At 51.5% G+C, this 26,094-nt stretch overlaps 1 protein-coding gene and 1 long non-coding RNA gene across 2 annotated transcripts in view; one reads left to right on the top strand and one right to left on the bottom strand.

Annotated features, from left to right (window-relative positions):
• Positions 1–1,227: 1,227 nt before the first annotated feature.
• The window catches only part of LOC139361040 (uncharacterized), a 124,855-nt gene continuing 99,988 nt past the window's right edge, over positions 1,228–26,094 (bottom strand). The window contains exon 5 of the long non-coding RNA XR_011618618.1: positions 1,228–1,544. This is a non-coding gene — a long non-coding RNA (uncharacterized lncRNA). The remainder of the gene's footprint in view (positions 1,545–26,094) is intronic.
• Positions 5,213–16,443, top strand: LOC139361037 (SH3 domain and tetratricopeptide repeat-containing protein 1-like). Its single transcript, XM_071089526.1, has 8 exons — positions 5,213–5,321; positions 5,575–5,699; positions 8,952–9,006; positions 9,102–9,282; positions 10,457–10,607; positions 13,330–13,452; positions 14,154–14,309; positions 15,267–16,443. Exons 1-7 carry the CDS (start codon positions 5,213–5,215, stop codon positions 14,175–14,177), a joined length of 768 nt encoding a protein of 255 aa, XP_070945627.1. The 3' UTR covers positions 14,178–14,309; positions 15,267–16,443.

Raw genomic sequence — 26,094 nt, 5'->3', positions numbered from 1 at the left:
CACGCACAGGTGTATGGCCACATCTTATGTGTTATCCTTATTCTAGAGTGCGCCTTGTCGTCATGCTTAAAGTTACATGATGATATTCTGCCTCATAGAGTAGGTCCCAAACCTCATTCAACACAGAAATGTACTCTTGCTATTCTACACAGAAAGCACTTTCATATACCAAGTGGGAGAGCAGTCCTAAAATCTGGGCTGGAATCACAGAAGGAAGGCTTTGGGAAGCAACAGATTCCCTAGTCCAAAGCTGGTTTTTGATGAACCTAGAAACAGGACCAAGAGAAGTGAATTTGCCTAAGGCCTTGACAGTGTCTCACGGTAGCATTTGAACCTAGCAGTTTCTTGACCTATTTCTTTAAATGATTAGTCATGCTTCCTCTGATTCCTATATAAACGTATTCCTCATTCATTCTTTTGTTTCAGTGAATTATTGCAGTGCTACCCCATGACAGTATTTGAGTCAAAATGTGGCAGTGTTTATCCCTTTCCAAGGTTTTTAGTTGCACAGGTTTTCAAAGTTGTGCTAACAGTTTCTTGTTGGTTGCAAGGTGTCCTTTCAGAAGCCAATTGTGTGGTGTATTGATGTTGATTGTTGGAGGTAGTTTGGTTAGAACGTACTTCGAGTGGCTGGTGTGGGCCTGGGGGACAGTGACAGCTGCCTGCTTCATGGGCAGAGATGAAGTAATTGCTTCCTGGGAAGTACCATCCTCCTGGCCACACTCTCCAGCCCATTTCAGTTGTGTTGGTTTCCTCGCATCTGCACGTTTCTGGCTTCATGTGAGTCTCATTTATTTTAGCATATGACTTCAGGCTGTGGGGAAGAATGGCCATTTTAGCACAGAGATGCACACAAAGGAACAACTGGCTAAATGTGAGAGAAGACATTCTTGGGGGGGGTTTCATTTCTTTTATTCTGTAACAGGCAGTCTGGGAAGCATTCTGGACACGTGACCTGCGCTGTCACAGTTCCTCCTTGCAGGATCGCAGATGTTTGGAGATTGTAGTGATAACTGTTATCATTGAGAATGTCATCCTCTCAGGCTCTAATAAGGCAGGATTTATTCAGTGTTAATTTGTTAAAGACAACTGTATTTCTAGCCAAATCCATGGTAGACGTTTCTCCTGGCAGTGTTGCTAGGGGTATTCCCGTGGCTTAGTCTTAGGGAAGCACACGCCTTTAAATACTGCTGAAGAGAACCCAAAGCACACCGGAGCACTTTTGCCTTACGGGGTGTTAGTCACTGATACACATCTCAGTCAGACCTGATGGATTCTTGACCCCTTCCTTTCTTAATTTTTTAATTTTATTTTTAATTTTTGTTTTTTAAGAGCACAACCCCTCAGGTGGCCACCATGAATCTCTGGTGTTTTCAGCTGGTTGAAGCCTATTTGCCGTCTCTGGTTCAAACATATTCGAAACCTGATGATGCTTCCCTCGGTTGTTCTGCTGTGTGACCTCCGCCCCCGCAGGGTTCAAGAGTGTCAGAGCTGGGAGCCGCCTTCACAACTACCAGGGTTTCCGGAACCTCCTTTATCTAGCCCTGGTGACGGAAGAGATGTCATCAGAGGTGAAGGCTTATTGGTTTACACGCCATTGATAATGAACGAGGAGGTTTTCTTTTATATAAGGGGAGCTTCTTATAATGTGCTTTAGTAGGGTAAAGAAGCTTTTGAGGTTTGCTTTCTCTGGAAGGATAATTTGTGATCCTGCCCTTGCTTTCAACAAAAATATAATTTGCATACCAGTGCATGTTGTGTTACTGAGCACTGGCTGACAAATGGTTCTTAACTCGTCATTCACTCAGTCATTCTTTCTTGAATGGCATATGTATGCCAACCATAGTAGGAACTTGCTAGGCTCTAGGACTAACCCTTATGAAACGGGGGTCCTGGGGGAAGCAAATGCATATAACTATAAACATTTGTGGGGATATCAGAGGGGGTGCCTATAGTTGCAATATTTCGTTCATTCATTGTCCCATCTAGGAGGTTTTGTGTCTTAGCAGCGTGTTCCATAGCAACCCATCCCTCTATCAAAACATTCATCATATTATTTTGAAATTCTCTGCTTAGGTATGTATTTTTCCCACTAAGTTTAGAACTGGTTAAGGACAGGCTATGGGGTACGTAATATATGTACACACACACACACAGATATATATATTACCATAGTAAATATACAATATAGATTTATATATACACACACGTATATATTTCTCCCTCTCTATATATACACAAAACACACACACACACATATATACACACACACATATATATGAAATACACACACACACACACACACTTCTGCCAAGCACAGAAAGTCAAAACTAGGCAAGGGTTCTTTAAGTGTTCATGAAAAAATAGATGTGCTTAGTTAAGAGCGTCCTTAAGTTGCCAGGGGAAATACAGGATGGATTCACAAAGGGAGATTTTTTTTCTTTCTTTCTTTAACTCTTTTTTTTTTTTTTTTTTTTTTTTTTTTTTTTTTTTTTTTGAGACTGAGTCTGGCTCTGTTGCCCAGGCTGGAGTGCAGTGGCCGGATCTCAGCTCACTGCAAGCTCCACCTCCCGGGTTTACGCCATTCTCCTGCCTCAGCCTCCCGAGTAGCTGGGACCACAGGCGCCCGCCACTTCGCCCGGCTAGTTTTTTTGTATTTTTTAGTAGAGATGGGGTTTCACCGTGTTAACCAGGATGGTCTCGATCTCCTGACCTCGTGATCCGCCCGTCTCGGCCTCCCAAAGTGCTGGGATTACAGGCTTGAGCCACCGCGCCCGGCCTCTTTCTTTAACTCTTGAATTCGAAATAATCCAGACTTATTGAACAGTTGCAAAAATAGTACAGAGAATTCCCGTATGGTCTTCCCTCAGATTCCCCAAACATTTCACCCCATTTGCACTTTCTTTTTCTCTTTCTGTGGATATAATTTTTTTTTTTTCTGAAATGTTTGAGAGTGGAAGGTAGAATGCAGGGCAGGGTGAAAGGCGGAAGGAGAGAGTTGGGTTGGGAGGCTGTTTTTTTTTTAACCTTCTGAGATGGAGTTTCGCTCTTGTCATCCAGGCTGCAGTGCAATGGCACGATCTCGGCTCACTCTAACCTCTGCCTTCTGAGTTCAAGTGATTCTCCTGCTTCAGCCTTCCGAATAGCTGGGATTACAGGCACCCACCACCATGCTCGGCTAATTTTTTGTATTTTTAGTAGAGGGGTTTCACCATGTTGGCCAGGCTGGTCTTGAACTCCTGACCTCTGATGATCCACCTGCCTTGGCCTACCAAAGTGCTTGGGATTACAGGTGTGAGCCACTCTGCCTGGCGATTGGGAGGCTTTTACAGTAACCCAGAGCGCTATGATGAGGGCTGGACGTGGTTGGAAATGATGAGGAAGGTGAGAAGGGGTTAGGTCTGGCATTTATTTTGAAAGGAGAGTCTCTCTCTCTTGGATGACAAGAGAGAGAAAAAGAAGTTTTAAGGATGATGTCAAGGATTTTGGCCTGAGTAACTGGAAGGCTAGAGATGCTGTTATTGGGATCGGGAAGACTATGGGAGGAGTGGGTTATAGCAGGAGGAATCAAAAGTGCATTTTGGGCATGCTAAATTTGAGGTCCAAAAAGAGATGTAAAGAAGTGTTGGCTGGACGCGATGGCTCACCCCTGTAATTCCAGCATTTTGGGAGGCTGAGGCAGGCAGATCACCTGAGATCAAGAGTTCGAGACCAGCCTGATAATTATTAAAATTGATCATTGATGTTTACTAATTAATCATATTATTGCTCCTAATATCGAGGGAGTGTACACCTACCTGTGATGTTGTTCCTAATATCCAGGGACAGAGAGCATGATCTTAGTTTTAATATCGCAGTAGGTGTACACTCACACTGTGACACTGATCCTAATATCCAGGGAGTAAAGTATGACATGATTCCCAACATAGCAATGAATGGACAGTCACCCGGTGATATTGCTCCTAATACTCATGGAAGAAGCGTATGATATTACTCCCAATATCGCAGGGAGGGTACAGCTCTTCTGTGATATGGTTCCTAGTATCTGGAGGGGGAGAGGATGATAATAATTCCAGTATCGTAGGCAGTGTTCACCCGCCCTGTGATATTGTTATTAATATCCTGGAAGGGAGAGGATGATATGACTCCCCATAGAGCAGGAGGCGTACATCCTGGGATATTATTCCTAATATCCATGGAGAGGAGAGGCTGATATTACTCCCAATATGGCCGTGGGTGTACATCCATCCTGTGATATTCTTCTTAATATTCCAAGGCTGAGAGGTTGATATTACTCCCAGTATCGCAGACACTGTAGACCCCCGTGTGATACTCTTCCTGCTATCCGGAAGGGGAGAAGATGGTATTAATCCCCATATCACGGGAGGTGAACACCCACTCTGCTATCTTTCCTAGTATGCAGGGGGAGAGAGGATAATATTATTCCCAATATTGCAGAAGATGTACACGCCCCCCCATGATATTGTTCTTAATATTCCAAGGCACAGAAGACGATATTACTCCCCATATCACAGAAAGTATACACCCCCCAGTGATGTTGTTCCCATGATCCAGGAGGGAAGAGGATATTACTTTTTTTTTTTTTTTTTTTTTGAGATGGAGTCTCGCTCTGTCGCCCAAGCTGGAGTGCAGTGGCTGGATCTCAGCTCACTGCAAGCTCTGCCTCCCGGGTTTACGCCATTCTCCTGCCTCAGCCTCCCAAGTAGCTGGGACTACAGGCGCCCGCCACCTCGCCCGGCTAGTTTTTTGTATGTTTTAGTAGAGACGGGATTTCACCGTGTTAGCCAGGATGGTCTCGATCTCCTGACGTCGTGATCCACCCGTCTCAGCCTCCCAAAGTGCTGGGATTACAGGCTTGAGCCACCGCGCCCGGCCCTCGGATGATATTACTTTCAACCCCTGCACCCTGCAATGCTCTCACCCTGCAACACCGACACCCAGCTGAACCTGACATGGAACCAGAGGTGCTGGCTGGGGGTGTTCATTGCTTCTCTTTTCTCCCTTGCCAGACTCAGTAGAGGAAGCTGAGACCGAGCAGCCGCAGGAACAAGGTGGGTTTTGCGCGTGGCTCAGGCTTCCTCTGGTTATGAGCTGGGCCTTGGGGTAACGCGGGGGGTGGTGACAGAGCTGAGTACGGTGGGTATTGGATGCGACAGTCACCCCTCTGTGGTGTGGGCTGGGGGCTTGGAGGATGTCGCCTGAGGTGGGCCTGAACCTCCCGTCTACTCTGGCACTGGAGGCCGTGGGGTCCCACACTTCTTCCAATGAACATGCTGACCCCTGCCTGGTCCCCGAACGAGGTGGGGCATCCTTTCCAGTGCTGGGGCCCACATATAGTTGTGGGTTCCTTCTTCATGACCTGGAGAAGCTGCAGTTCACCCTGTGCTCTGCCTCAGAGATGGGAGGTCACACTGCCCTCAGCGGGTAGCAGAATTCAGAGCCTTAGGTTGCAGGGACCTCAACTGATGTCCCTGAAAGGTCTGCTCCTTCCTGAGGGGCTGATTCAGGGAGGCCCTCTCGTCTCCCCTCTGCAGCTCTGTCTCTTCCCCTCAGGGTCCACATGTGGACAGCCTGGTGATGTGGACGCACCAAGGGCTCTTGGAATTTCCCGGGGAATGGGACCATCCCAGTACATTTGGGATGCAGGCACAAGGTTCCAGAGGAGGCCCGGGAAGCCAGTGGGGAAGGGAAGGTTGTTGTAGGTTTGCCTCAGGGAGGGGGTGGTTCCACCCTCTGCCAAAGTCTCTGGAGCAAAGGCACGTGGCTCTCCAGCTGCCCCGGAGGCCAGGGTAGTGGCTGGGAGGGGCTGTGTGCAGAGTGTGCCAGGCCCCACCCACAAATGGGGCTTGTAGGGTCCTGGGGTGGCAGAGACTGAGCGTAGGAATGTGAGCTTCAGGCCACAGAAGCCACAAAAGGGTGAGTGGCGTGATGGTGGGGCAGCACTTGGCCCCAGGTTAGGGAAGTCTCTTTAGTCTAGAACCAGAGGGTTGAGAGGATTTAGTCAACTAATAGGTGGTGGATGAGGGGCTGGTGGTGGAGGAGGGGCTGGTGATGTAGCCTGTGTGAAGGCCCAGGGTTGAGGGAGTGGGGGTGAGTGAGCGAGGATGAGTGGGGTGTGATTGCTGGTGAGCGGAGGTTTCATGGGGTGAGTGAATGAGAGTGTGAGTGGGGATGAGTGGGGTGTGAGTGGGGTGTGAGTGGGGGTGAGTGAATGGGGTGTGAGTGAACAGGAGTGTGAGCGGGGATGAGTGGGGTGTGAGCGGGGATGAGTGAGTGGGGTGAGTGAGTGGGAATGTGAGTGGGGGTGAGTGAGTGGGAGTGTGAGCGGGGATGAGTGGGGTGTGAGCGGGGGTGAGTGAGCAGGGCTTATGCAGGGAGGTGCAGAGTTGGGAGCGGGTGGGTTGGGTGCTGGATGGTGAGAAGCTCTTCTGGAGAGCTAAGCAGGGCCTGGGGCCTCAGGCTGTGGCTTGGCCTTTTCCCCAAGAGCACTGGGGAGCCATGGGGTGCTATCGAACAGTCACTGCAGACTGAGCAGTGAACGGACAGTAGGTGGGCAGGGCTGTCTGAAATCTAGGCCGCAGAGGATAGATGAGGAAGTTGAGTCCAGGAAAATGGCAGAGTCGAGGGATACTGTTGTGGGTCCCCTCTGCCTTGCAGCGCTTTGTCATGGCATAGTGAGACCACTCAGAGGTGCCTCCTGTGGCCTGGACCAGAGCCCCAGGGGCTGTGACCAAACCTGCCCATTTCCCAGCACAGGCCTGGCACCCACTCCTGGCCCTAGGAGAGATGAGATTTTGGAAAGGACCTTGTGAAGGGGCCCTGGTCCCACATATCTGCCCAAGGAGGGGTGGGGGGTTCTGACCCAGGCTTCTTCCCCAGGGGCATTCTCTGACTGGAAGGAGACCCTCCAGGAACCCAGCGCCCCAGCCCCCACTGCAGCCTCCGGTTGCTCCTGGCACAACAGCCTGTAACACCTCCTCCTACGAGGCCCTCCCCGGGGTGCTGGGGGATTCAGACTCGGAAATGCAGGCCAGGGAACGGGGATCATGCTTCCCTGTCTCCCCACCCTGCGCTGAACGGTCGAGGAGACCGAGGGCGGCGCTGATACCCCACATGCTTACTTGGGGTCATTTTTGAGTCACTTTCGGTAGTTTGTGTCCTTCTAGGAGTGTGGCTGTTGTGTCTGGATGGTCTGATTTCTTGGTGTACAATTGTTCATGGTGTTTTCATGGAATCCTTTTATTTCTGTCAGGTCGGCAATAATGTTTCCTCTTTCATTTCTGATTTTAGAAACTTGGGCTTTTAATTATTTATTTATTTATTTATTTTTATTAAAGATGGGGTCTCATCATGTTCCCCCAGGCTGGTCTTCAATGCTGGCCTCAGCGATCCTTCCACTTCCGCCTCACAAAGTGCTGGGATGACAGGCATGAGCCATGGTGCTCAGTCTCTGATTTTAGTCATTTGTGTCCCGTCTTTCTTTTCTTGGTTAGTCTGGTGAAATATTTGTCAATTTTGTTATTATTTTCAAAAAACCCACCTTCGGTTCTGTTGATTATGTCTTGTTTTTCCATTCTCTGTATTTTTACTTCCCATCTCCACTCTCACGTTTATTATTTTCTTCCTTTTATTCACTTTGCGTTTAGTTCTTTTTCTAGTTTCTCAAGGCGGAAGTTAGGTTTTTGATTTCAGATTTTTCTTCTTTCTTTGAATGTAGACATTTGCAGTTATAAATTTCCCTTTCAGCACTGCCTTAGCTGCATCTTGGAATTTTTGATACGCTGTGCTTTTTTTTTTTTTTTTTTTTTTTTTTTAAGACAGAGTTTTGCTCTATTGCCCAGGCTGGGGTGCAGTGGTGCAATCTTGGCTCACTGCAACTTTTACCCAGATTCAAGCCATTCTCATGCCTCAGCCTCCCGAGTAGCTGGAATTACAGATGTTTGTGCACCAACCCCCCCCCCGCCTAATTTTTTTTTTTTTTTTTTTTTTTTTTTTTTTTTTTTTTTTTTTTTTTTTTTTTTTTTTTTTTTTTATATAGAGACAGGATTTCACCATGTTTCCCAGGCTGATCTCAAACTCCTGGACTCAAGCGATCCTCCCGCCTCAACTCCCACAGTGCTGGGATGAGAGGCATGAGCCACCGCGCTGGCCCGGGCTGTGCATTTGTTTGCATTCTTCTCCAATTAGTTTTCGGTTTCCCTGATGGTCTCTTTGACTCACTGGTTGTTTAGGAGTGTGTAATTTCCACATATTTTTGAATTTCCCACATTTCCTTCACTGTCGATTTCGAGTGTTCGTGCCAGTACAGCTGAAGAACACCTCTGCTTTGGTCTCAGTCCTTCTCCATTCACTGAGGCTCATTTTGTGGCCTGGCACATGGTCCGTCATGGGGAATATCCCATGGGTGCTCGAGAGGACGGTGTATTCAGCTGTTGTTGGGGGGCGTGTGTGACAGATGTCCATTCGGCGTACCTGGTTTCCTGTATTAATCTCCGGAACATTTCTCACACTAGAAAATCAGAAGCTTTCCACTGTTCCCAGCGCCCTGGCTTTGGGAGAGGCCAGTGAGCCTGTGGCTTGGGAGCCTGGTTGCATGAGAGAAGCATGTGTGGGAACGCCAGGGGCCGGTTTTGAACCCCATTCCCCCAACATGATGCCGTGTGTGGCAGACATGACGCTTGGCTTTGCTCTCTGCGAGTTCCATCTGTGACAGGGGATACTTGTGCCCCTGGCCTCATCAGCTCAGGCTGAAGGTGGCCCTGGTCCTGACCAGAGGGACTTTGTGAAGGAGAAATAGATGGCCTGGTGCAGGGGCTGAGCCTGGCCAGGATCTCAGCCCTGGGAGTTGTAAAGAAGGCCGGCCTGTACCATGAGCATCTGTACCAAGCTGTGCCCATGTCACGGTGTGCTTGGCATCTGCCCTTGCACAGGTGCATGGCCTGTCTGCGCTCAGGCTCCCCGCCTATGGGACCCAGGCTCACAGAGGTGAAAGAGGCAAGCATGGCGCAGGGGCCTCCGAGAACAGCCAGCCTCGCTTCAATGCTGGGAGACTAACATCTTCCATTTTGTCTTCTGCCCAGGCCAGCTGCGGGCCGTCCAGTGGCTGTGCTACTTATACAGCGTCATCATGCCCAGGAAGGCCCAGTGTGTCCTCTACCACAAGCTCCAGCTCTCCCTGACCCACAAAGTGGCCGACAAGGTGCTGGAGGGGCAGATCCTGGAGACCATCAGTCAGCTCTACCTGTCCCTGGGCACGGAGTGGTAAGGGCTGGCTTTGCAGTGGTGGAGGTGGGGGCGGGCAGGGCAGGGAGGGGGGCACAGGGAAGCTGGCTCAGGGCGCCATCAGCCCCTCTCCTTTTGATCATTTGGTTCTTTGGCATCAGATGCTTTGAGCTGGTGGGCCTGGGGTCGTCCCAGGGCTGCTGCTGGCCCGTGAGTCCCAGCTTGAGCCTCCCTTGTTGGGTCAAAGGTCATCTCAACCCCAGCAGAGGCAGTACGTGCACTCTGGGCTGTTCTTCCTATTATGGTGGCTTTTGTCATCTGATCTTTGCCTGCCCTGAATCTTCACTCCTGGCCTTCATCTGTCCCCTTAAATGTGACCACAGCAGCCACCTGTGGCTTCTCTCCCACAGAAGACAAAGCCAGTTGTTTCACCTCCTTCCCTGGGGCAGGGTTTCAAGGTCTCACGTCCCATATGTGGCCTACTCCCCTTCCCCCAAGCATCCTGACCTGGTGGGGTAACCATGGCCCTGGCCACCCCACCCATAGGGCCCAGTGACATTGCTGCAGTCACACCCCCTCGAGTGTTGGACTTACTGAGAGAGCAGGGAAGGAGCCAGATTCCATGGGGACCTGGGAGACTGGCTCCAGTCTTGGCCTCAGGTTCACAGAAGGAAAATGGGCCAGTGTGCTAGAGCTATGCTTCGCAAAGTGTAGTCCCTGGACCAGTAGAGCAGCATCCATGTCACCTAGGAGTTTGTGGCAAGTGGGAGTTCTAGGGCCTGCCCCAGGCCTGTGGAGCCGGAAGCTCTGGGGGCAGGGCCAGCAAGCTATAAGGACAGGCCTCCGGGTGACTGTGATGCCTGCACACCTTGAGAATCATCGGCCCAGATAGCCTCTGAACACTAACGGCTCCTGGTGCATCTGGAGAAGACACCGGCCATGTCTGGGAGGCAGGGGAGATGGACTAGCACACTCCTCCTGCCACAGGGCAGCATGATGCTTGATTCCCTCAGAAGGATGTCCTTCATCTTTTCCATGCCGTGTGTGTTCACCCTGGTCCTCCCAGCAGCCTGGGAAGGGCAGAACACTGCACACACAAGAGGGCTGTTCCCAATCTGCACATTCCAGTTCATCTGTCGCCAGACCACGGGAGGAGGCAGACTGGTTCCAGGAGGATGAGAGCCCTTGTTCTGACACCTGCGTCTGATTCCAGGGCCTACAAATCCGCTCTGGACTACACCAAACGAAGTCTGGAGATTTCCATTGACCTCCAGAGGAAAGAGGAGGCGGCGCATGCCTGGCTGCAAGCAGGGAAGATCTATTACATCCTGCGGCAGAGCGAGCTGGTGGACCTGTACATCCAGGTGAGTGACAAGGGATGCAGGAGGACCCCTGTGCTGTTCACTCTCTGTCCATCCACCCATCCATTCATCCTTCCATCATCTATCTGTTTACCTGCTCATCCTTCTATCCATCAATCCATCATCTATCCATCATCTTCCCATACACCTGTGGGTCCTTCCATCCATCCTTCCATCATCCATCCATTCACCTGTTCATCTTTCCATGCAACCATCCATTCATTCACCTCTCCATCCATCTATTCACCTGTTCGTCCATCCATCCATCCATCCATCCTTCCATCTTTCCATCATCCATCCATCATTCTTCTGTTCACCTCTTGGTCCGTCCATCCGTCCATCCTTCCATCTTTCCGTTATCCATCCAACCATCTTCCATCCATCCATGATCCATCCATTCACCTGTCCGTCCATCCATCCATTCATTCATCATCCATCCTTTTATCATCCATCCATCCATTCACCTGTTCATCCATCCCTCCATCCATTCTTCCATCCTTCCATCATCCATTCACCTGTTCATTCTTCCATCCATCCATCATCCATCCATCTTTCCATCATTCATCCACTCGCCTGCTCATCCTTCCATCCATCCATCCTTCTATCATCCATCCATCCATCCGTGCATCCATCATTCATTCATTCCTTTATCATCCGTTCATTCAGCGACCATCCATCCACCTGTTCATCCATTCATCCATCCATCCTTCCATCATCCATCCATTCACCTGTTCATCCTTCCATCCATCCATCCACTCATCTCCTGTTCATCCTTCCATCCATCCATTTATCCATTCATTCATCCATCCTTCCATCCATCCGTCTTTCCATCATCCATCCATTCATCTGTTCATCCTTCCATCCATCCATCCATCCTTTTATCATCCATCCATTCACCTGTTCGTCCATCCATCCGTCCATTCATCCTTCCATCAACCATCCATTCACCTGTTCATCTTTCTATCCTTCCATCCATCCACCATTCATCCATCTGTCCATTTATCCATTCATCTGTTTATCTTTCCATCCATCATCCATCCATCTGTCCATCCCTCCATCCACCATTTATCCATCCTTTTATCCATCCATTCACCTGTTGTTCCATCCATCTGTCCATCCTTGCATCATCCATCCATTCACCTGTTCATCCTTCCATCCATCCATCCTTCATCCATCCATCCATCCATTCAACCATATATCCATCCATCCACTCATCTCCTGTTCATCCTTCCATCCATCCATTTATCCATTCATCCATCCATTCATCTGTTCATCCTTCCATCCATCATCCATCCATCCATCCTTTTATCATCCATCCATTCACCTGTTCATCCATCCATTCGTCCATTCATCCTTCCATCAACTATCCATTCACCTGTTCATCTATCCTTCCATCCATCCACCTGTTCATCCTTCCATCCATCCACCATTCATCCATCTGTCCATTTATCCATTCATCTGTTCATCTTTCCATCCATCCATCATCCATCCATCTGTCCATTCATCCATCCGTCCATCCCTGCATCCATCATTTATCCATCCTTTTATCTATCCATTCACCTGTTGTTCCATCCGTCCGTTCATCCTTCCATCCATCCATCATCCATCCACATATCTATTTATCCATCATCTATCCATGCTTCCATCATCCATCCATCCACCTGTTCATCCATCCATTCTTCCATCATCCATCCACCCACCTATCTACCTATTAATCCATCCCTCCATTCATCTATCTGTCCATTTGTTTATCCATACATTCGTCTATCCACCATCTATCCATCCACATGTACATACATCATCTACCCTCCACCCATCCATACATTATCTACCCACCCATACATACATACAGACATACACACATCATTCCATCCATCCATCCATCCATGCATCCAAGCATTAATCTAGCCACAGGCCCATCCTTCCATCCATGTGTCTACATCTTCTCATCCATTCATTCATCCATCCACTCATTCCTAAACCACTGCTGAGCAACTGTTGTGTGCCTTTTCCCTCCCTCCAACTGGTTCCCTCACATCCTCCCCCAGTGGCCAGCATCTTTTCCCTGAGGGCAGAGGCGTGGCCCCTCACAGTGCACAGCATCTGCGGGTATACAGCACATGCTCAAATAATGCGACCACTCAGTTAACACACAGAACTTGCTCCAAGCGACACGTGGCACATCTCCTTACAAAATGAATCTATCATAGTGACTGTTTTCAGAGGCTTTCCCAAACACAGTGTGATCTGGAACAAATTGTGAAGCCCACGAGCCTGGTGAAGTTTTCATTATTGAGCACCTGCTGTATGCCTCCTTGAGCTGAGGAGAAGGATCAAGAGCTCATGGCCAAGAGGGGACCAGGCCCACCCACAAACACTGCTGATGTGGCAGGGATGTGGCAACGCAGAAAGGAACCAGGGGCTGGGCTCCCAGCAATCTGAGGGCCACAGAGACTGGTTTGAGTGCAGGGGGAGTGGGCTAGGGCTAGCCCTGGTGGTAGGATTCACAGGTATCGGGCTCCTGGGCTGCAGCTGCTCTGTCACCTCCTGGCACTCAGGTGCATCAGTTCATTGTCCTCATGCCAGTGGTGGGGGCAGCCCTAATGCACAGGGTCTGAAAAATGCTCAGGTGTACCTGTAGTGTGTGAGAGGAAGGAGGCTGGCAAAGGTGCGCGTGGCCACCTCGCTAGGTGTGGGTCTTGAGGGAACTTCTGTCTCCTTTCAGGTGGCACAGAATGTGGACCTGTACACAGGCGACCCCAACCTGGGGCTGGAGCTGTTTGAGGCAGCTGGAGACATCTTCTTCAATGGGGCCTGGGAGCGGGAGGAAGGCATGTCCTTCTACCGGGTGAGCTGGACTGTGGGCTGATGTGGGTGGGCCTCAGTGGAGCACCTGGAGGGCTGAGGCACAGGTGTGGCAGGGTAGAGGTCTCCCACCTGGAGGCAGGGCCACCCATGCACATGATGAGTTTCCAAGTGGTCTCACCGGGAATGATATTGACCATGCCCCTGCCCGAGACAAACGCTCGGGGCCTGGACGTGACAATGGTTCTACCCTTGTACCTGATGACCTCAAGCAACCATGAGTGAGAAGTCCTGTCCCCATCTTCCAGATGAGGAAACTGAGGCTCAGAGAGGCACAGGGACATGTCAAAGGACACACAGCATCAGTGGGAGACCCAGGTCTGCATGTACTCCGAAGTGGGACGGCTTCTCCCTTCCTCTGAGCTCACAGTGTTGCTCAGCCCTGGGCACAGATAAATGTGTTTTTAGAGCAGAGAGGAGTGCTGGCTCCCCCCAGTCAGACCCCCGGTGCCCAGGTGGGAGAGGCTGGTCTGAGGCTGTCAGGTGTAGCTGGATGGGCCTCAGGTGACTCTTCAGCCCCCAACTTGGGTGTCTGAACTGTGTGTTATCCCAGAGCACAGAGCTGTGTCGAGGTGCAGGGGTAGCTGGGGCGTGGGAAGCTCTAAGTACATGTTTGAGCTCTGAGGAGGGCGCTGGGCAAGGTGGGTGCTGTGGGAAACCTGACCCCACCTGCCTGTGTGGTAGGACCAGGCCCTGCCCCTGGAGTGACTACGGGCAACCGCAAGGTGGAGCTGCAGCTTCAGCTGTGCAACAAGCTGGTGGCACTTCTGGCCACACTGGAGAAGCCCCAGGAGGGCTTGGAGTTTGCCTACATGGCCCTAGCACTCAGCATCACTCTGGGTAAGTCCCCTGAGCCCCCACCCTGCCAGGACCCACACTTTGCCAGAGCCCAGCCTCCAGGTCTGCAGGCCAGGAGCTGAAACAGCTGATGGATTTTCCTGGTCTCCTGTCCAGGCAGGCAGATCTGCCCAACGGGCTTCCCCGTCCGGCTGTGGGGCACAGCCCAAGGTCTCTCACGCAGTGCAGAGCTCCCTGCCTGCCTGAGCTCTGCTTCCTCTGCCTGTTCCTGCTGCTGACGACAAGGGCCGCCCAGTGTGCCCTCTGCCTTCCAGACATGCCAGGCATCTCATTGGTCCCTGTGCCAGGCTGAGTGGCACATTCCCTTTCTCTTGTGCCCTTCCCACCATCATCAACCACACAGCTCTCTGGCTGATAAAATCCCAGTTCCCTTTCCAGCAGTCTGCCCCTTAAGGCCGGGCATCCCCTGGTGCTGTGCCAGGGTCGTCTGTCCCCCTCCAGAGACAGGGAACCCTAGGCAGGCCACATGCCCCAGCGCCTTGTGCCCCGTGGCCCATTACACAGTAGGTGTGCAGCTGACTCCCCAAGGTAGGGGGCTCTGATCGTGCCACACCCAGGAGGAGTCGGATGTCACGTCGGTGGGCTGCCTGGAGCCGGGGAGCCCAGGAGCACCTGGACTGCATGGCTTTTGGGTTCTCCTGGTTAAAACCAGTGAGCAAAGGCAGGTGGCTCTGTGTAGACACAGAACTGGGCCATCCAAGTCCGACTTTCCAAAGCCTCACAGTAGACAGGGGCAGGCCTTATTAGTTCTGCTTTGCACACGGGAAAGTGAGTCTGGGAACCTGGAAGGGACTGGCCAGAGCTGCCCAGGTGACCACAGGTGCCTGGAGGCAAGCCAGGCATGCAGCCCGGGGTCTGCATACCTGCTCCTGAGGGGCCTGAGCCCTCCCTGCCCCAGGGAGCCACGTCCTCACACCTGCACCTTTGGCCTGCACCCAGGGGACCAGTGAACGAGCGCATGGCCTACCACGGCTGGCCGCCCTGCACCACCGGCTGGGCCATGGCAAGCTGGTGGAGCACTTATACCTCAAGGCCCTGTAGCTCTGCAACTCGCTGCTGGAGTTCGACGAGGAGACCGTCTACTACGTGAACATGTATCTGGTGCTCGGTGACATCATCTTCTATGACCTGAAGGTGGGTGGCAGGGGTAGGGCACGGGGTGTTCCCAGACCCCTTGGAGTGGGATCTCCACCCACACCCCAGAGGCCTGGGTTCCAGCCTTCCTTAGGAATGGCCCAGTGGCCTCCCTGGAGCTCTGCACCCAGCTGGAGGAGCCGGCAAGGTTAGCAGATACAACCAAGCTCCCAAGATGGCCAGGCCCCACCCTCAAGAACTCAGTCTCAGCCAGGGAGGCTGACACATGAGTGGGCAATGGTGGCCTCTGGGTAAAGAAGGAGGATTGTAGTCAGGGGGGCCCTCCTGGAGGAGGTGACACCAAACTGAGTCTTGACAGTCAAGTGTCAAGTTGCATTTAACAAAGAAAACAGGGTCGGGAGAAGGACATTTCAGAGGACGGCATCATCCTCACACTGAATCCACGTTGCAAGATCCAACCCAAATCCTGGCGCCTCCTCTAGGAAGCCTGCCCAGGGTGCCAGCCTGCACTGAGTAACTCCTTCCTGGAGTCCCGAGACACCTTGAATCTTCACACCACCCAGGAAGGGTTGGGTGGGACCCCAGTGTCTTACCATTGGGTTCACAGACAGGGAAACCCCAGCTTAGGGCAGGTGTAGTGGGGCGGGGGCCCAGCCAGCCAGGCTGAGACCTTGCTGGGTCGGGTCTGTCTTGAGGGGAGGTGTTGTGCTCCCTCTGCCCCCAGCCCTGCAGGGGTAGAGAGCTGGGACTGGCAGACTCAGACCTGGGGTGTCTCCACCCCTCTGCCCAGCAGGCACGACCCCTCCTCAGCATCGCACCGGCACCTCGTCAGTGCTCCTTAGGGGCTGAGAGGCCAGGGCACTCCAGTCCAGGGGCCAAAATCTTGGGGGCCTTAGAACAACATGAGGAGCTGGGGCAGCCCTAAGACCCTGCCCCGTATCCCCCACCACAGGCTTGGGGCTGCCCGGGAGGCCCTTGCCCAGTGCTGGCGACACCTGGTGATCAGAAGTGGTCCCTGTGGCCTCCCAAGTCCCAGCCAGACAGGGAGGTGCCAGGTGTCAGACCCAGAGGGACACTGCTCACTGCCCAGGGTCTCTCCTGGGACCCAAGGGGACCGACCTCCCAGAAGAGGCCTTTATCTCACTTGGTCAAGCCTGCCGCCCACTCCCCCTGTCCAGGAGAAAGGAAAGGGCCAAGTAGTACCTGAAAGGCCAAAGTCCACGGTTGGGGTCGAGGGGCAGAGGCCTCCTTCACCTCCTTCCCATGCACAGCCCTCTGGGCCTCATCGTGACTATGCTGTCAGCGCAGGCCAGCTTCCCACAGGGAGGCCCCCTCAGAATTCCCCAAGGGCGGCTGTCTTTCCAAGGCTATACCCTCCTCCTTGTATAGGAGACCCTGGACCCAGGGCCCAGAGGAGTGGGAGAAAAAGCCGGGCTGCATGGGGCCTGGAAGGCTGGCAGAGAAGCAGAGGTAAATGGGCATCTTTGCCGATTGCCTCTAAAATGGGGTCCCCTTTAGTCTACATGTGAGAGTGAGCCCTGGAATAGGGTGGATTAGATGTGTCCTGGCTCAGCCTGCTGCTCACAGCTGCTTCACACACTACAGGCACATGGAAATGCACACGCAAATGCACATGCACACACAGGCGCCCACACACAGACACGTGCACACACACAGGCACACAAACACGCACAGGCGCACACACAGGCACACGCAGAGACATATGCATTGGCTGGCTCCTTCCTGTTTAGTTGGGAAGCCCCCACCCCTTCAGGAAGCCTTTGCCTTCCATCCCCGGCTGAGTCTGGGGTCTCCTGGGCTTCCCTCTGCCACAGCCCGGGCCACCCTGTGTGGTCAGTGTTCACTCCCAGGTCCCTCAGACTGGGATCAAGGACGTTAGGCTCAGCCACACACCCAGCACAGAGTCCAGTGTTCGGCTGGGCGGGGGCCATTGGATGAGCAGTGGCGGTGACTCGGGGCCTTCTCACGCCCCTGCTCTGTGTGTGGGGCGGGGCAGTGAGGGAATGGACTGCTGCGTCTTGGACTTTCTCATTGGCCCTGGGAGCCATCTTGAGATGGCAAAGAGGAACAGGCCAGGCATGGGTCTTAGAGAGGTTCCTTGGGTGACCCCCATGTGGAAGAGGTGCCGGGTGGGGGATGGGAGGGTCAAGGAGGAGGTCTGGGAGACGGCATCCCAACCCAGGGATGGTGAGTTTGAGCCAAAGATGCATTGAAAACAGGAGTGGATGTCTGGGGAGTCACACTCCATCAATATTTCAGGGATCATTGCTAGGGAGGACACCTGTGAGATGGTTTTGTACCTGGCCTGTCCCGTGGAGGGCCTGGAAATGGTCAGTATGGACAGGGGCCAGAGGGGAGCCTGGGTCACTCAACGCTTTGCCCCTGCTGTGGCTTGGAGCCACGAGTCCTGCATGGAACTGTCAGAGCAGGCAGGATCTGCCCTGACCTCAGCCCATGGGGAAAGCAGCCACTGCCTACAGAAAGGGTGGCACTGGGGCAGGAGGCTTGGGGTGAGTGGGGCATAGGGACAGTCAGGAAGGCTTCCAGGGGTGTCAGGGTCATCCCCACCTGCAGCTGAGACCACAGCAGTGTCACAGGCTTCGGGGCTCATGGGGTGAGCCAGCATTGGCTGGACATGTGGAATGACCTGGAGACAGGAACGGCCTCTGGGAAGACGGGCTCTGAGTCCCCCTTTTGCTGAGCATGGCCTGTCCCCTTCAGGACCCGTTTGATGCAGCCGGGTACTACCAGCTGGCCCTGGCAGCCGCCATGGACCTGGGCAACAAGAAGGGCACAGCTGAAGACCTACACGTGGCCGGCCACCATCTCCCACAACTTCCTCCTGGACCGTGAGAAGTTTATCCTCTTCTACCAGAAGGCCAGGACCTTCACCACAGAGCTCAACATCCGCAGGGTCAAACTACCTCCTCTGCCACTCTGCGGCTGGGCCCCCTGGTTGGCCCTCAGCCACCCTCGCTGAGGACAGCATCCAAGGGAATGGGTTTTGTGCAAGGAGGATGGTCTCCTGCCTCTCCTGGTGTCTCCGTGGCTCATTTTCTGGGAAATGGAGGCATGAAAGCAGGGTTCAAATAGCAATTAATGTTTTTTTTGCAATAACATACCGAAGTCCCCAGGGCACCCTTCTCTGTGTGCTTCCTGGGCTGTGTCTACGGGCCAGCTCCTTCCCTGGTGACAGCTCTCTGATCTTGGGGATGAGAAGGACCCTGAGTCCAACAGACCTGGCCAGGTCACCATGAGCCTCGGTTTCCTCGGCGGCCAGATGGGAGATGGTGGTGGAACTCCCTGGGCAGCTCCCTGCTCTCCCTGCTCAGAGCTCTTACTGTACGTCTCGTGCCGCCGTTGCCTTTAACCTTCAGGCCACTGTGATCGGATGTGGGGGATGCTAGTGTCCCTGTTCACCATTGAAGAAATAGAGGCACAGAGAGGTTAGGTGTCTGGCCCACCGTCACACAGCAAGTAGGGGCAGACACGCAGAGCCCAGTACACTGACCACCACACTACCCTGCCAGCCTGTAGCCTGGATGGTGTCCCCCATTGGGACCCAAAGTCAGCTCCTGGACCTCTCTTGTGGTGTCAGGAGAGCCACAGGCCAGTGAGGGTGGCGACGGGGATCCCTAACTCAGTGTCCTCTGCTCTCAGACTTGGTTGGGCCGAGCCTGGCCAGTCCCACCTCTGGCCACTGGTCAGCCCTGCAGGAAGTGAGATGCAGGGATCTCCGCCTGTGTAGACGCTGCTACCCAGTATTGAAAGCCTTATCTCGGCTGACCCCAGCCATCCCCACATGCCCCTCCCCTTCCGGCCCCTGGCCCTCATCCTAGTCCCAGGAATCCCAGGTTTTCCTTCTTGGAATCTCTTGGCCCCAGGGAACACGGCTCACACGGTCTCTTTACCAGTTTACGCAAGAAAACCGAGGTTCAGAGACTATGGGTGTCCCACGTGATTCTCACATACACTGCACTCTCCCAGGCCCCTTTTTTACACACTTTAAATGAGGTGACTTTCACATCGCATGCAATTAACTATTTCAACGCAATTAATGTGGTGGCATTTGTGCATTCACAGTCCTGTGCAACCACTCTCGCCATCTAGTTTCAAAATGTATTCATCTCCCCAGAAGAAACCTCCCATCCTCACTAAGCAGTTACCCCTCCTTGGTATCCCCCAAGCCCCTCCTTTAACGGAAGGGGAAACTGAGGTCCGGAGAGAGACTTGCCAGTGGGCGGAGCTCTGATAATAAGGAATCAGGCACCCATCTGCTGGTTCAGTCCTGGGTTGGTTTTCCACCCAGCAGAGGTGACAGAATCAAGAGGTTCTGGGACCCCATGCTTGCAGCCAGAGCCCTACCCTGAGCCTCCCCACCAGGGGGCAGCAGAGAGCTTTCCAGAACCGGCCGTGGGGCTGGCGGGAAGCTGCAGCTCAGAGCTGCTGACAAACCTCATGTAGACCCCAGATCGCCGTCTCTGTGGGTTGGGCTTGGGAATTGGAGAGGAGGCCGAATGATTGGAAACGTGAAGACAGCACGGCCTGGCTGGAGCAGCTGGAAGCGCCGTCACGTTGACTGAGGACACAGACCTCCTGCCTACTGGGCCGGGCCTGCAGCCATTCTTCTCGGAGTGGGGCCCCCAGGTCCGGGTTGCTCTTGGTCCCCGACCTGCCTCAGAGTCTGGGGAGCTTTGGAACTCTGCCTCCCCATCTCCACCCACCCTGACTGGTGCCATGAGGGGCCTGGATCCTGGGATCCTGTTCCTCTTGGGCAGCAGAGACTGGGGGACCAGAGGAGATGATGGGTCTTCAAGCCCCACATTCAAACCCCAGCCCACCACTGACAGTCTGGGGTTTCGGGATGAGGGAGTTGATGTCTCTGAGCCCCAGTTTTGCCATCACTAAAATGAGGCCGACATACTGGGGCAGAGTGCCAGTCCCCGGGCTAACAGAGACCTGTTTCCTACTGAAAATACCTCTTACTTCTAGGAACAGCTCCAACAACCACACTAGAGAACACTCTACCCAGGCCAACTTGTCAGAGGCACGTGAACCAGAGCGACTCCATCTTGAATGGGGGCTGGGTAAAGGGATGCTGAGACCTACTAGGCCGCATTCCCAGGAGGCTAGGCATTCTTAGTCACAGGATGAGATAGGAAGTCGGCACAAGATACAGGTCATAAAGACCTTGCTGATAAAGCAGTTTGCAGTAAAGTCGGCCAAAGCCCACCAAACCCAAGATGGCCACGAGAGTGACCTCTGATTGTCCTCACGGCTCATTATATGCTAATTACAATGCATTAGCTGCTACAAGACACTCCCACCAGCGCCACGACAGTTTACAGATGCCATGGCAACATCTGGAGGTTACCCTACGTGGTCTCAGAAGGGAGGGCAGAAACTCTCAGTTCTGTGAATTGCGCACCCCTTTCCTGGAACACTCATGAATAGTCCAAAACTTGTTTAGCATATGATCAAGAAATAACCATGAAAATGGGCAACCAGCAGCCTTTGGCACCACTCTGCCTATGGAGCAGCCATTCTTTCTTTTCTTTTTCTTTTTTTCTTTTTTTTTTTTGAGATGGAGTCTTGCTCTGTTGACCGAACTAGAATGCAGTGGCGTGATCTTGGCTCACTACAACCTCCACCTCTTGGGTTCAAGCGATTTTCCTGCCTCAGTCTTCCTAGTAGCTGGGATTACAGGCACCTGCCACCACGCCCAGTTAATTTTTTGTATTTTAGTGGGGACAGGGTTTTGCCATGTTGGACCAGGCTGGTCTCGAACTTCTCACCTCAGGCGATCCACCTTCCTCGGCATCCCAAAGTTATAGGATTACAGGAGTGAGCCGCTGCGCCCAGCCAGAGTAGCCATTCTTTTATTCCTTTTCTTTCCTAATAAACTTGCTTTCACTTTATGGACTCGGCCGGAATTCTTTCTTCTGTGAGATCCAGGAAACCTCTCTTGAGGTCTGGATCGGAACCGCTTTCCAGTAACAAACTTGCTTAACCTCTCAGACCCTTCGTCTCTTCATCTGTAACCAAAGACAAAGCCTCCCACGAGGTTCCAAAAGTGTGGAGAGAATGCATGGGAAACGAGGGGCACAGAGTTGGTGTGCAGAACCAATATCACAGACTGGGTGTCAAGCCACTGTCATACTGGAAGTAATATCATGCTCTCCCCCACAAGTTATGAGGAACAATATCATAGGGGGGTGTGTACCTTCTCCGGTAGTGGGAGTAGTATCATCATCTCTTCCTTTAGATGACAGAAACAATATCACAGGTAGGTGTACACCCCGTGTGTTTTTGGAAGCAATGTCACTCTCTTCTTCTAGGTTTTACGATTCATATCACAGGTGGGGTGTACACCCCTTATTATATTGGATGGCGTCTCATCCTCTTTCAACCTGTATCTTTAGAACAATATCCCATGGGGGTTGTATATCTCTTCAATATTGTTAGTAATACCATCTTCTCCTTTCCTGGATATAAGAAACAATATCACAGGAGGTGTGTACACCCCTTGCAATGTTGGTAGTAATATCATCTCTCCCCTGTGGTTATTAAGGACAAAATCCCAGGGTGGCTGTACGGTTCCTACTTTATTGGGAGTAATATCATCCATTCACCCCCTGGATATCAGGAACCATATCACAGAAGAGGTGTCCACCCCCTTCGATATTATCACCCATGTCATATTCTTCCCGCCTGGATATTAGGAACGATACCCCGGGGTTGGGGGCGGTGTACACCCACTGCGATATCGAAAGTAAAATCAGCCTCTTTCCCGCTGGATATTAGGAACTCTATCACAGGTGTGGGCGCACCTTCTGGGATATTGGGAGTACTATCAGCCTCCACACTGCTGCATATTAGGAACAACATACAGGGGGCAGGGTGGTTACACCCCCTGTGATATTGAGAGCAATATTCTGGTCTTACCCCTGTACATTAGAAACTACATCACAGGGGTCTGTACACCTTCAACGATATTGGGATTCATGTTATCCTCTCCCCCACTGAATGTCAAAAACGATATCACATAAAGGTGTACACCCCCTGCGATATGGCCAGTAACATCATCGTCTCTACCTTTGGATACTAGGAACAACATCACAGAAGGTGTGTACACTCCACTGCAATATTGGGCATAATGTTATCCTCTCTTCCCCTGGATATTAGAAACGATATCCCTGGTGGAGGGAGATGGAGTACATTAAGAACAACATCACTGGGTGGGTGTACTCCCCCTGCGATATTGGGTGTAGTATCATCCTCTCTTCCCTAGGATATTAAGAATAATATCACAGGAGGGGTATACAGCCACAGTCCCTGTGTTATTGGGAGTAATAGTGTCTTCTCCCACTCTAGATATAAGGAAAAATATCCCAGGGTTTGTGTACATCCCTTGTGATATTGAGTATATTGTCATCGTCACCCAACATGGATATTGGGTGCAGTGTCTCAGGGGGGTGTACACCTTCTTCGATATTGGGAGTAATATCCCCTCCCCCACAGGATCGTAGGCTAAATATCGAAGGGGTTTTACCACTCGTGCGATATGGGCAGTAATATCATGCTATCCCCACCTGGATGTTAGGAACTATATCACAGGCGGCTATACACTTCTTGGCATATTGGGAGTCTTATCATCCTCTCCCATCTTGGATATTATGAAAAATATTAGAAACGAGGTGTACACCTGCTGAGATATTGAGAGTAATATTATGCTCTCCTCTTTGGGATATTAGGAACAATATCGCAGGAGGTGTGTGCAAACCCTGCGATATTGGGAGTAATATCATTCTCTCCCCTTGAATATAAGAAACAATATCACAGGAGGATGTACTCCCCCTGTGATACTAGGAGTCATATCATGTTGTTTGGAACAATAGCACAGTGGGTGTGTAAAATTCCTGCGATATTGCCACTAGTATTATCTTCTCCATCCCAGGATATAAGGAACAATATCACAAGGTGATGTACACCCCTGTGATATTGGGGGTAATATCTTCCTCTTCCCTGCTGGCTTTTACTAATATCTTCCTCTCCCCGGCTGGATGTGAGGGAAAATATCACAGTGGAGATCCACGTCCCTTGCGATATTGGGAGTAATATCATCCTCTCGAACTCTAGATAGAAGGAACAAGATGATCGAAAGGATGTACACACACTGCGGTAGTTTCAATAATGTCATCCTCTACCCCCTGGTTATTAGGAAAAACATCATAGAGGAATGTACACTTTCTGCAATATTGGGAGTAATATCATCTTCTCCCTGCTGGATATGAGGAACAAGCCTATTAATTATTAATAAATATAATAAAAATTAGTAATCATCGACATTAATAATGACAAAGATACTAAATATTAATACTGATTCAGAATATTAACGATGAGTATTAATAATATTAACACAATAAAATAATGATATCAACAATTAATCTTACTTAAATCAATACTAAGTGATGCTGGCAAAAAACAATATTAAAAATTAGTAACATTAATAAATGATATAATTATTAAAAATTAATTTTTGTCATCCATCATCTATTTAAAATAATTATCCATATTAATTGTAAAATATTAATTAATAGTATTATTGATAATTATTACAATCAATTCTTGATGTTTAAGAATTATATCACTGTTTCCTGAGCAATACACTGAAGGTGTACACCCGTCTGTGAAAGAGTTCATTATTTCCAGAGGGGGAGACGATATTACTCACAGTATCTTAAACAGGCTATGAGTCAACCATGGCTCCCAATAGCCAAGGGGAGGAGAAGGGGTGGCTATTGGGCCCCACCTCGCGGGGCCTCTGCAAAGCCTCTACCTGGGCTTCAGCTCCCACCCCGGCACCCTCCAATCTTTTCACACAGACTGGAGAGCTATCTATAAAAAACATTCATCTGATCCATTGAAAACTCTTTGCTCACTTCAAGTACACGTCAAGCCTTTCTCGAGGTTCCCTGCTCCGCCTGGTTCTGACACCAGGTCCCGCTCTAGCTCCAGCCACCCCAGGTCCTCCTGGGGCCTCTGGATATGCTGGCCGCTGTGTGCATCACATTCAGGCACAGTGATGGGCGGCAGAGCGACCCCCAAAGGAATCCCGGTCCCAATCCCTGGAACCTGGGACTGTTCCCTCATGCGGTGATAAAGGTGAATTCTGAGGACAACCCAGGTGGGCCCTAAGTGCCACGACCTGCATCGGCAGATGAGGGGTGCAGAGGCTGAAGGCCCTGGAGCAGGATGCTGCACACCCACATGGGAGGAGGCGGCGCCAGGGAACAAGGCGTGCAAGGCCCGCAGCTCTGCGCACCTGAATGGGCCACGAGGGCCTCTCCTGGAGCAAACACTCTGGTCTCAGTCCATGGCTCCTGCCCTCCAGAGCTGTGGGAGAGTGAGTATTATTTTCCAGCCCCAGGTGTGTGGTCAGGGTCTCAGCGGCCACGGGACACACACAGGCACCTTCCTCAGCTCTGACCCAGAGGGAAATGTCATTTCCTCAGGAAAACGCCGCCTCGTTTCTAGGAGTGCAAAGTTCCCTCTGTCAGGGGCTCTCGGGGCACCCCATGTCCTCTCTTCATAGAAATCAACCCGGTGTCTCTCCCTGCAGTTACCTCGTGGTTATTTCACTTGCAGTCCGCACTAGGCTGCAAATTCCATGAGGGCAGGAACTGTGGGCTAGGCTTACACCACTGCACCATCAACAGGACCCGGCCGAGCCCAAACAGCAGGCGCTCAAGAAATACTTGTCTCTGAATGACATAAGCACAGTATTCCTCAGCCAGTCGTCTGTCCGTCCGTCCGTCCGTCCGTCCTGGTCAAGGGCTGATCCTGCAGGATTCCCTAACCGGCCTCCATGGGACTCAGCCAAGAGTAAAAACATGAAGTGGGGGTGTGGACTTGAGACTGGGAGCCACATGAGAGTCTGTGCATGAAAGTTTAACACCCACTGGGAAATTTTCACTTGAGTACCTCGGATGAAATTTAAAAGCGCACTTTGTTGAATAAACATAGGCTTGATTAAACCATTCCAACCTATACTTCGTTTTTTGACAGATTCTTTTCTTCCCAAAATAATTGGTTGATGTATTCAAAACTGAATACGGGCTCTAGTTAGAGGGCCACTTTGCATTGTGTAGAAGCCGAGATGGGGAGAGAAACAGGCAATGGGAAGAATTCCCGTCTTTGTGCTTAGGAAGGACGGAGGACAGAAACCCGTCAAGGGTCCAAAGAGCCCACAACTGCCTTCTTGAAGGGCCAGTGTAGAATTCTGAGGGTTTCACTGTTCCACCTGTACTGGGTGGGTCTCTAATTGCGATCTAAGACTTAAGATGCCGTAAGGCTTTAAGACTTGCCCTTTGTCTTAGAGAATCCTGGGCATGGGAAGGAAAATGTGGGTGGGGCATCAGGATCCCCAGAGGCACAAAGCCTCATGGGTTATTTTTCCAACTGAATCTCCCCCGCAGCCCATCCTGAGGTGGGGAATTACTGTCACTCATTCAAAGAATGACATCCATCACTTAATAGCAAAAGAATTCTGCAGGCAAAGCAGCTCTCCCAAGAGGCTGATTTGTGCCCGAGAGTGTCTGAGTTCTGGTCCCGCCAGGCTGCTGCTGTGGGTGCGTGGAACAGCGCAGCC

This window comes from Macaca nemestrina (assembly GCF_043159975.1).
Source record: "Macaca nemestrina isolate mMacNem1 chromosome 4 unlocalized genomic scaffold, mMacNem.hap1 SUPER_4_unloc_2, whole genome shotgun sequence".
Classification (NCBI taxonomy): Eukaryota; Metazoa; Chordata; class Mammalia; order Primates; family Cercopithecidae; genus Macaca; species Macaca nemestrina.
This window is presented reverse-complemented; position numbering and strand designations above follow the sequence as displayed.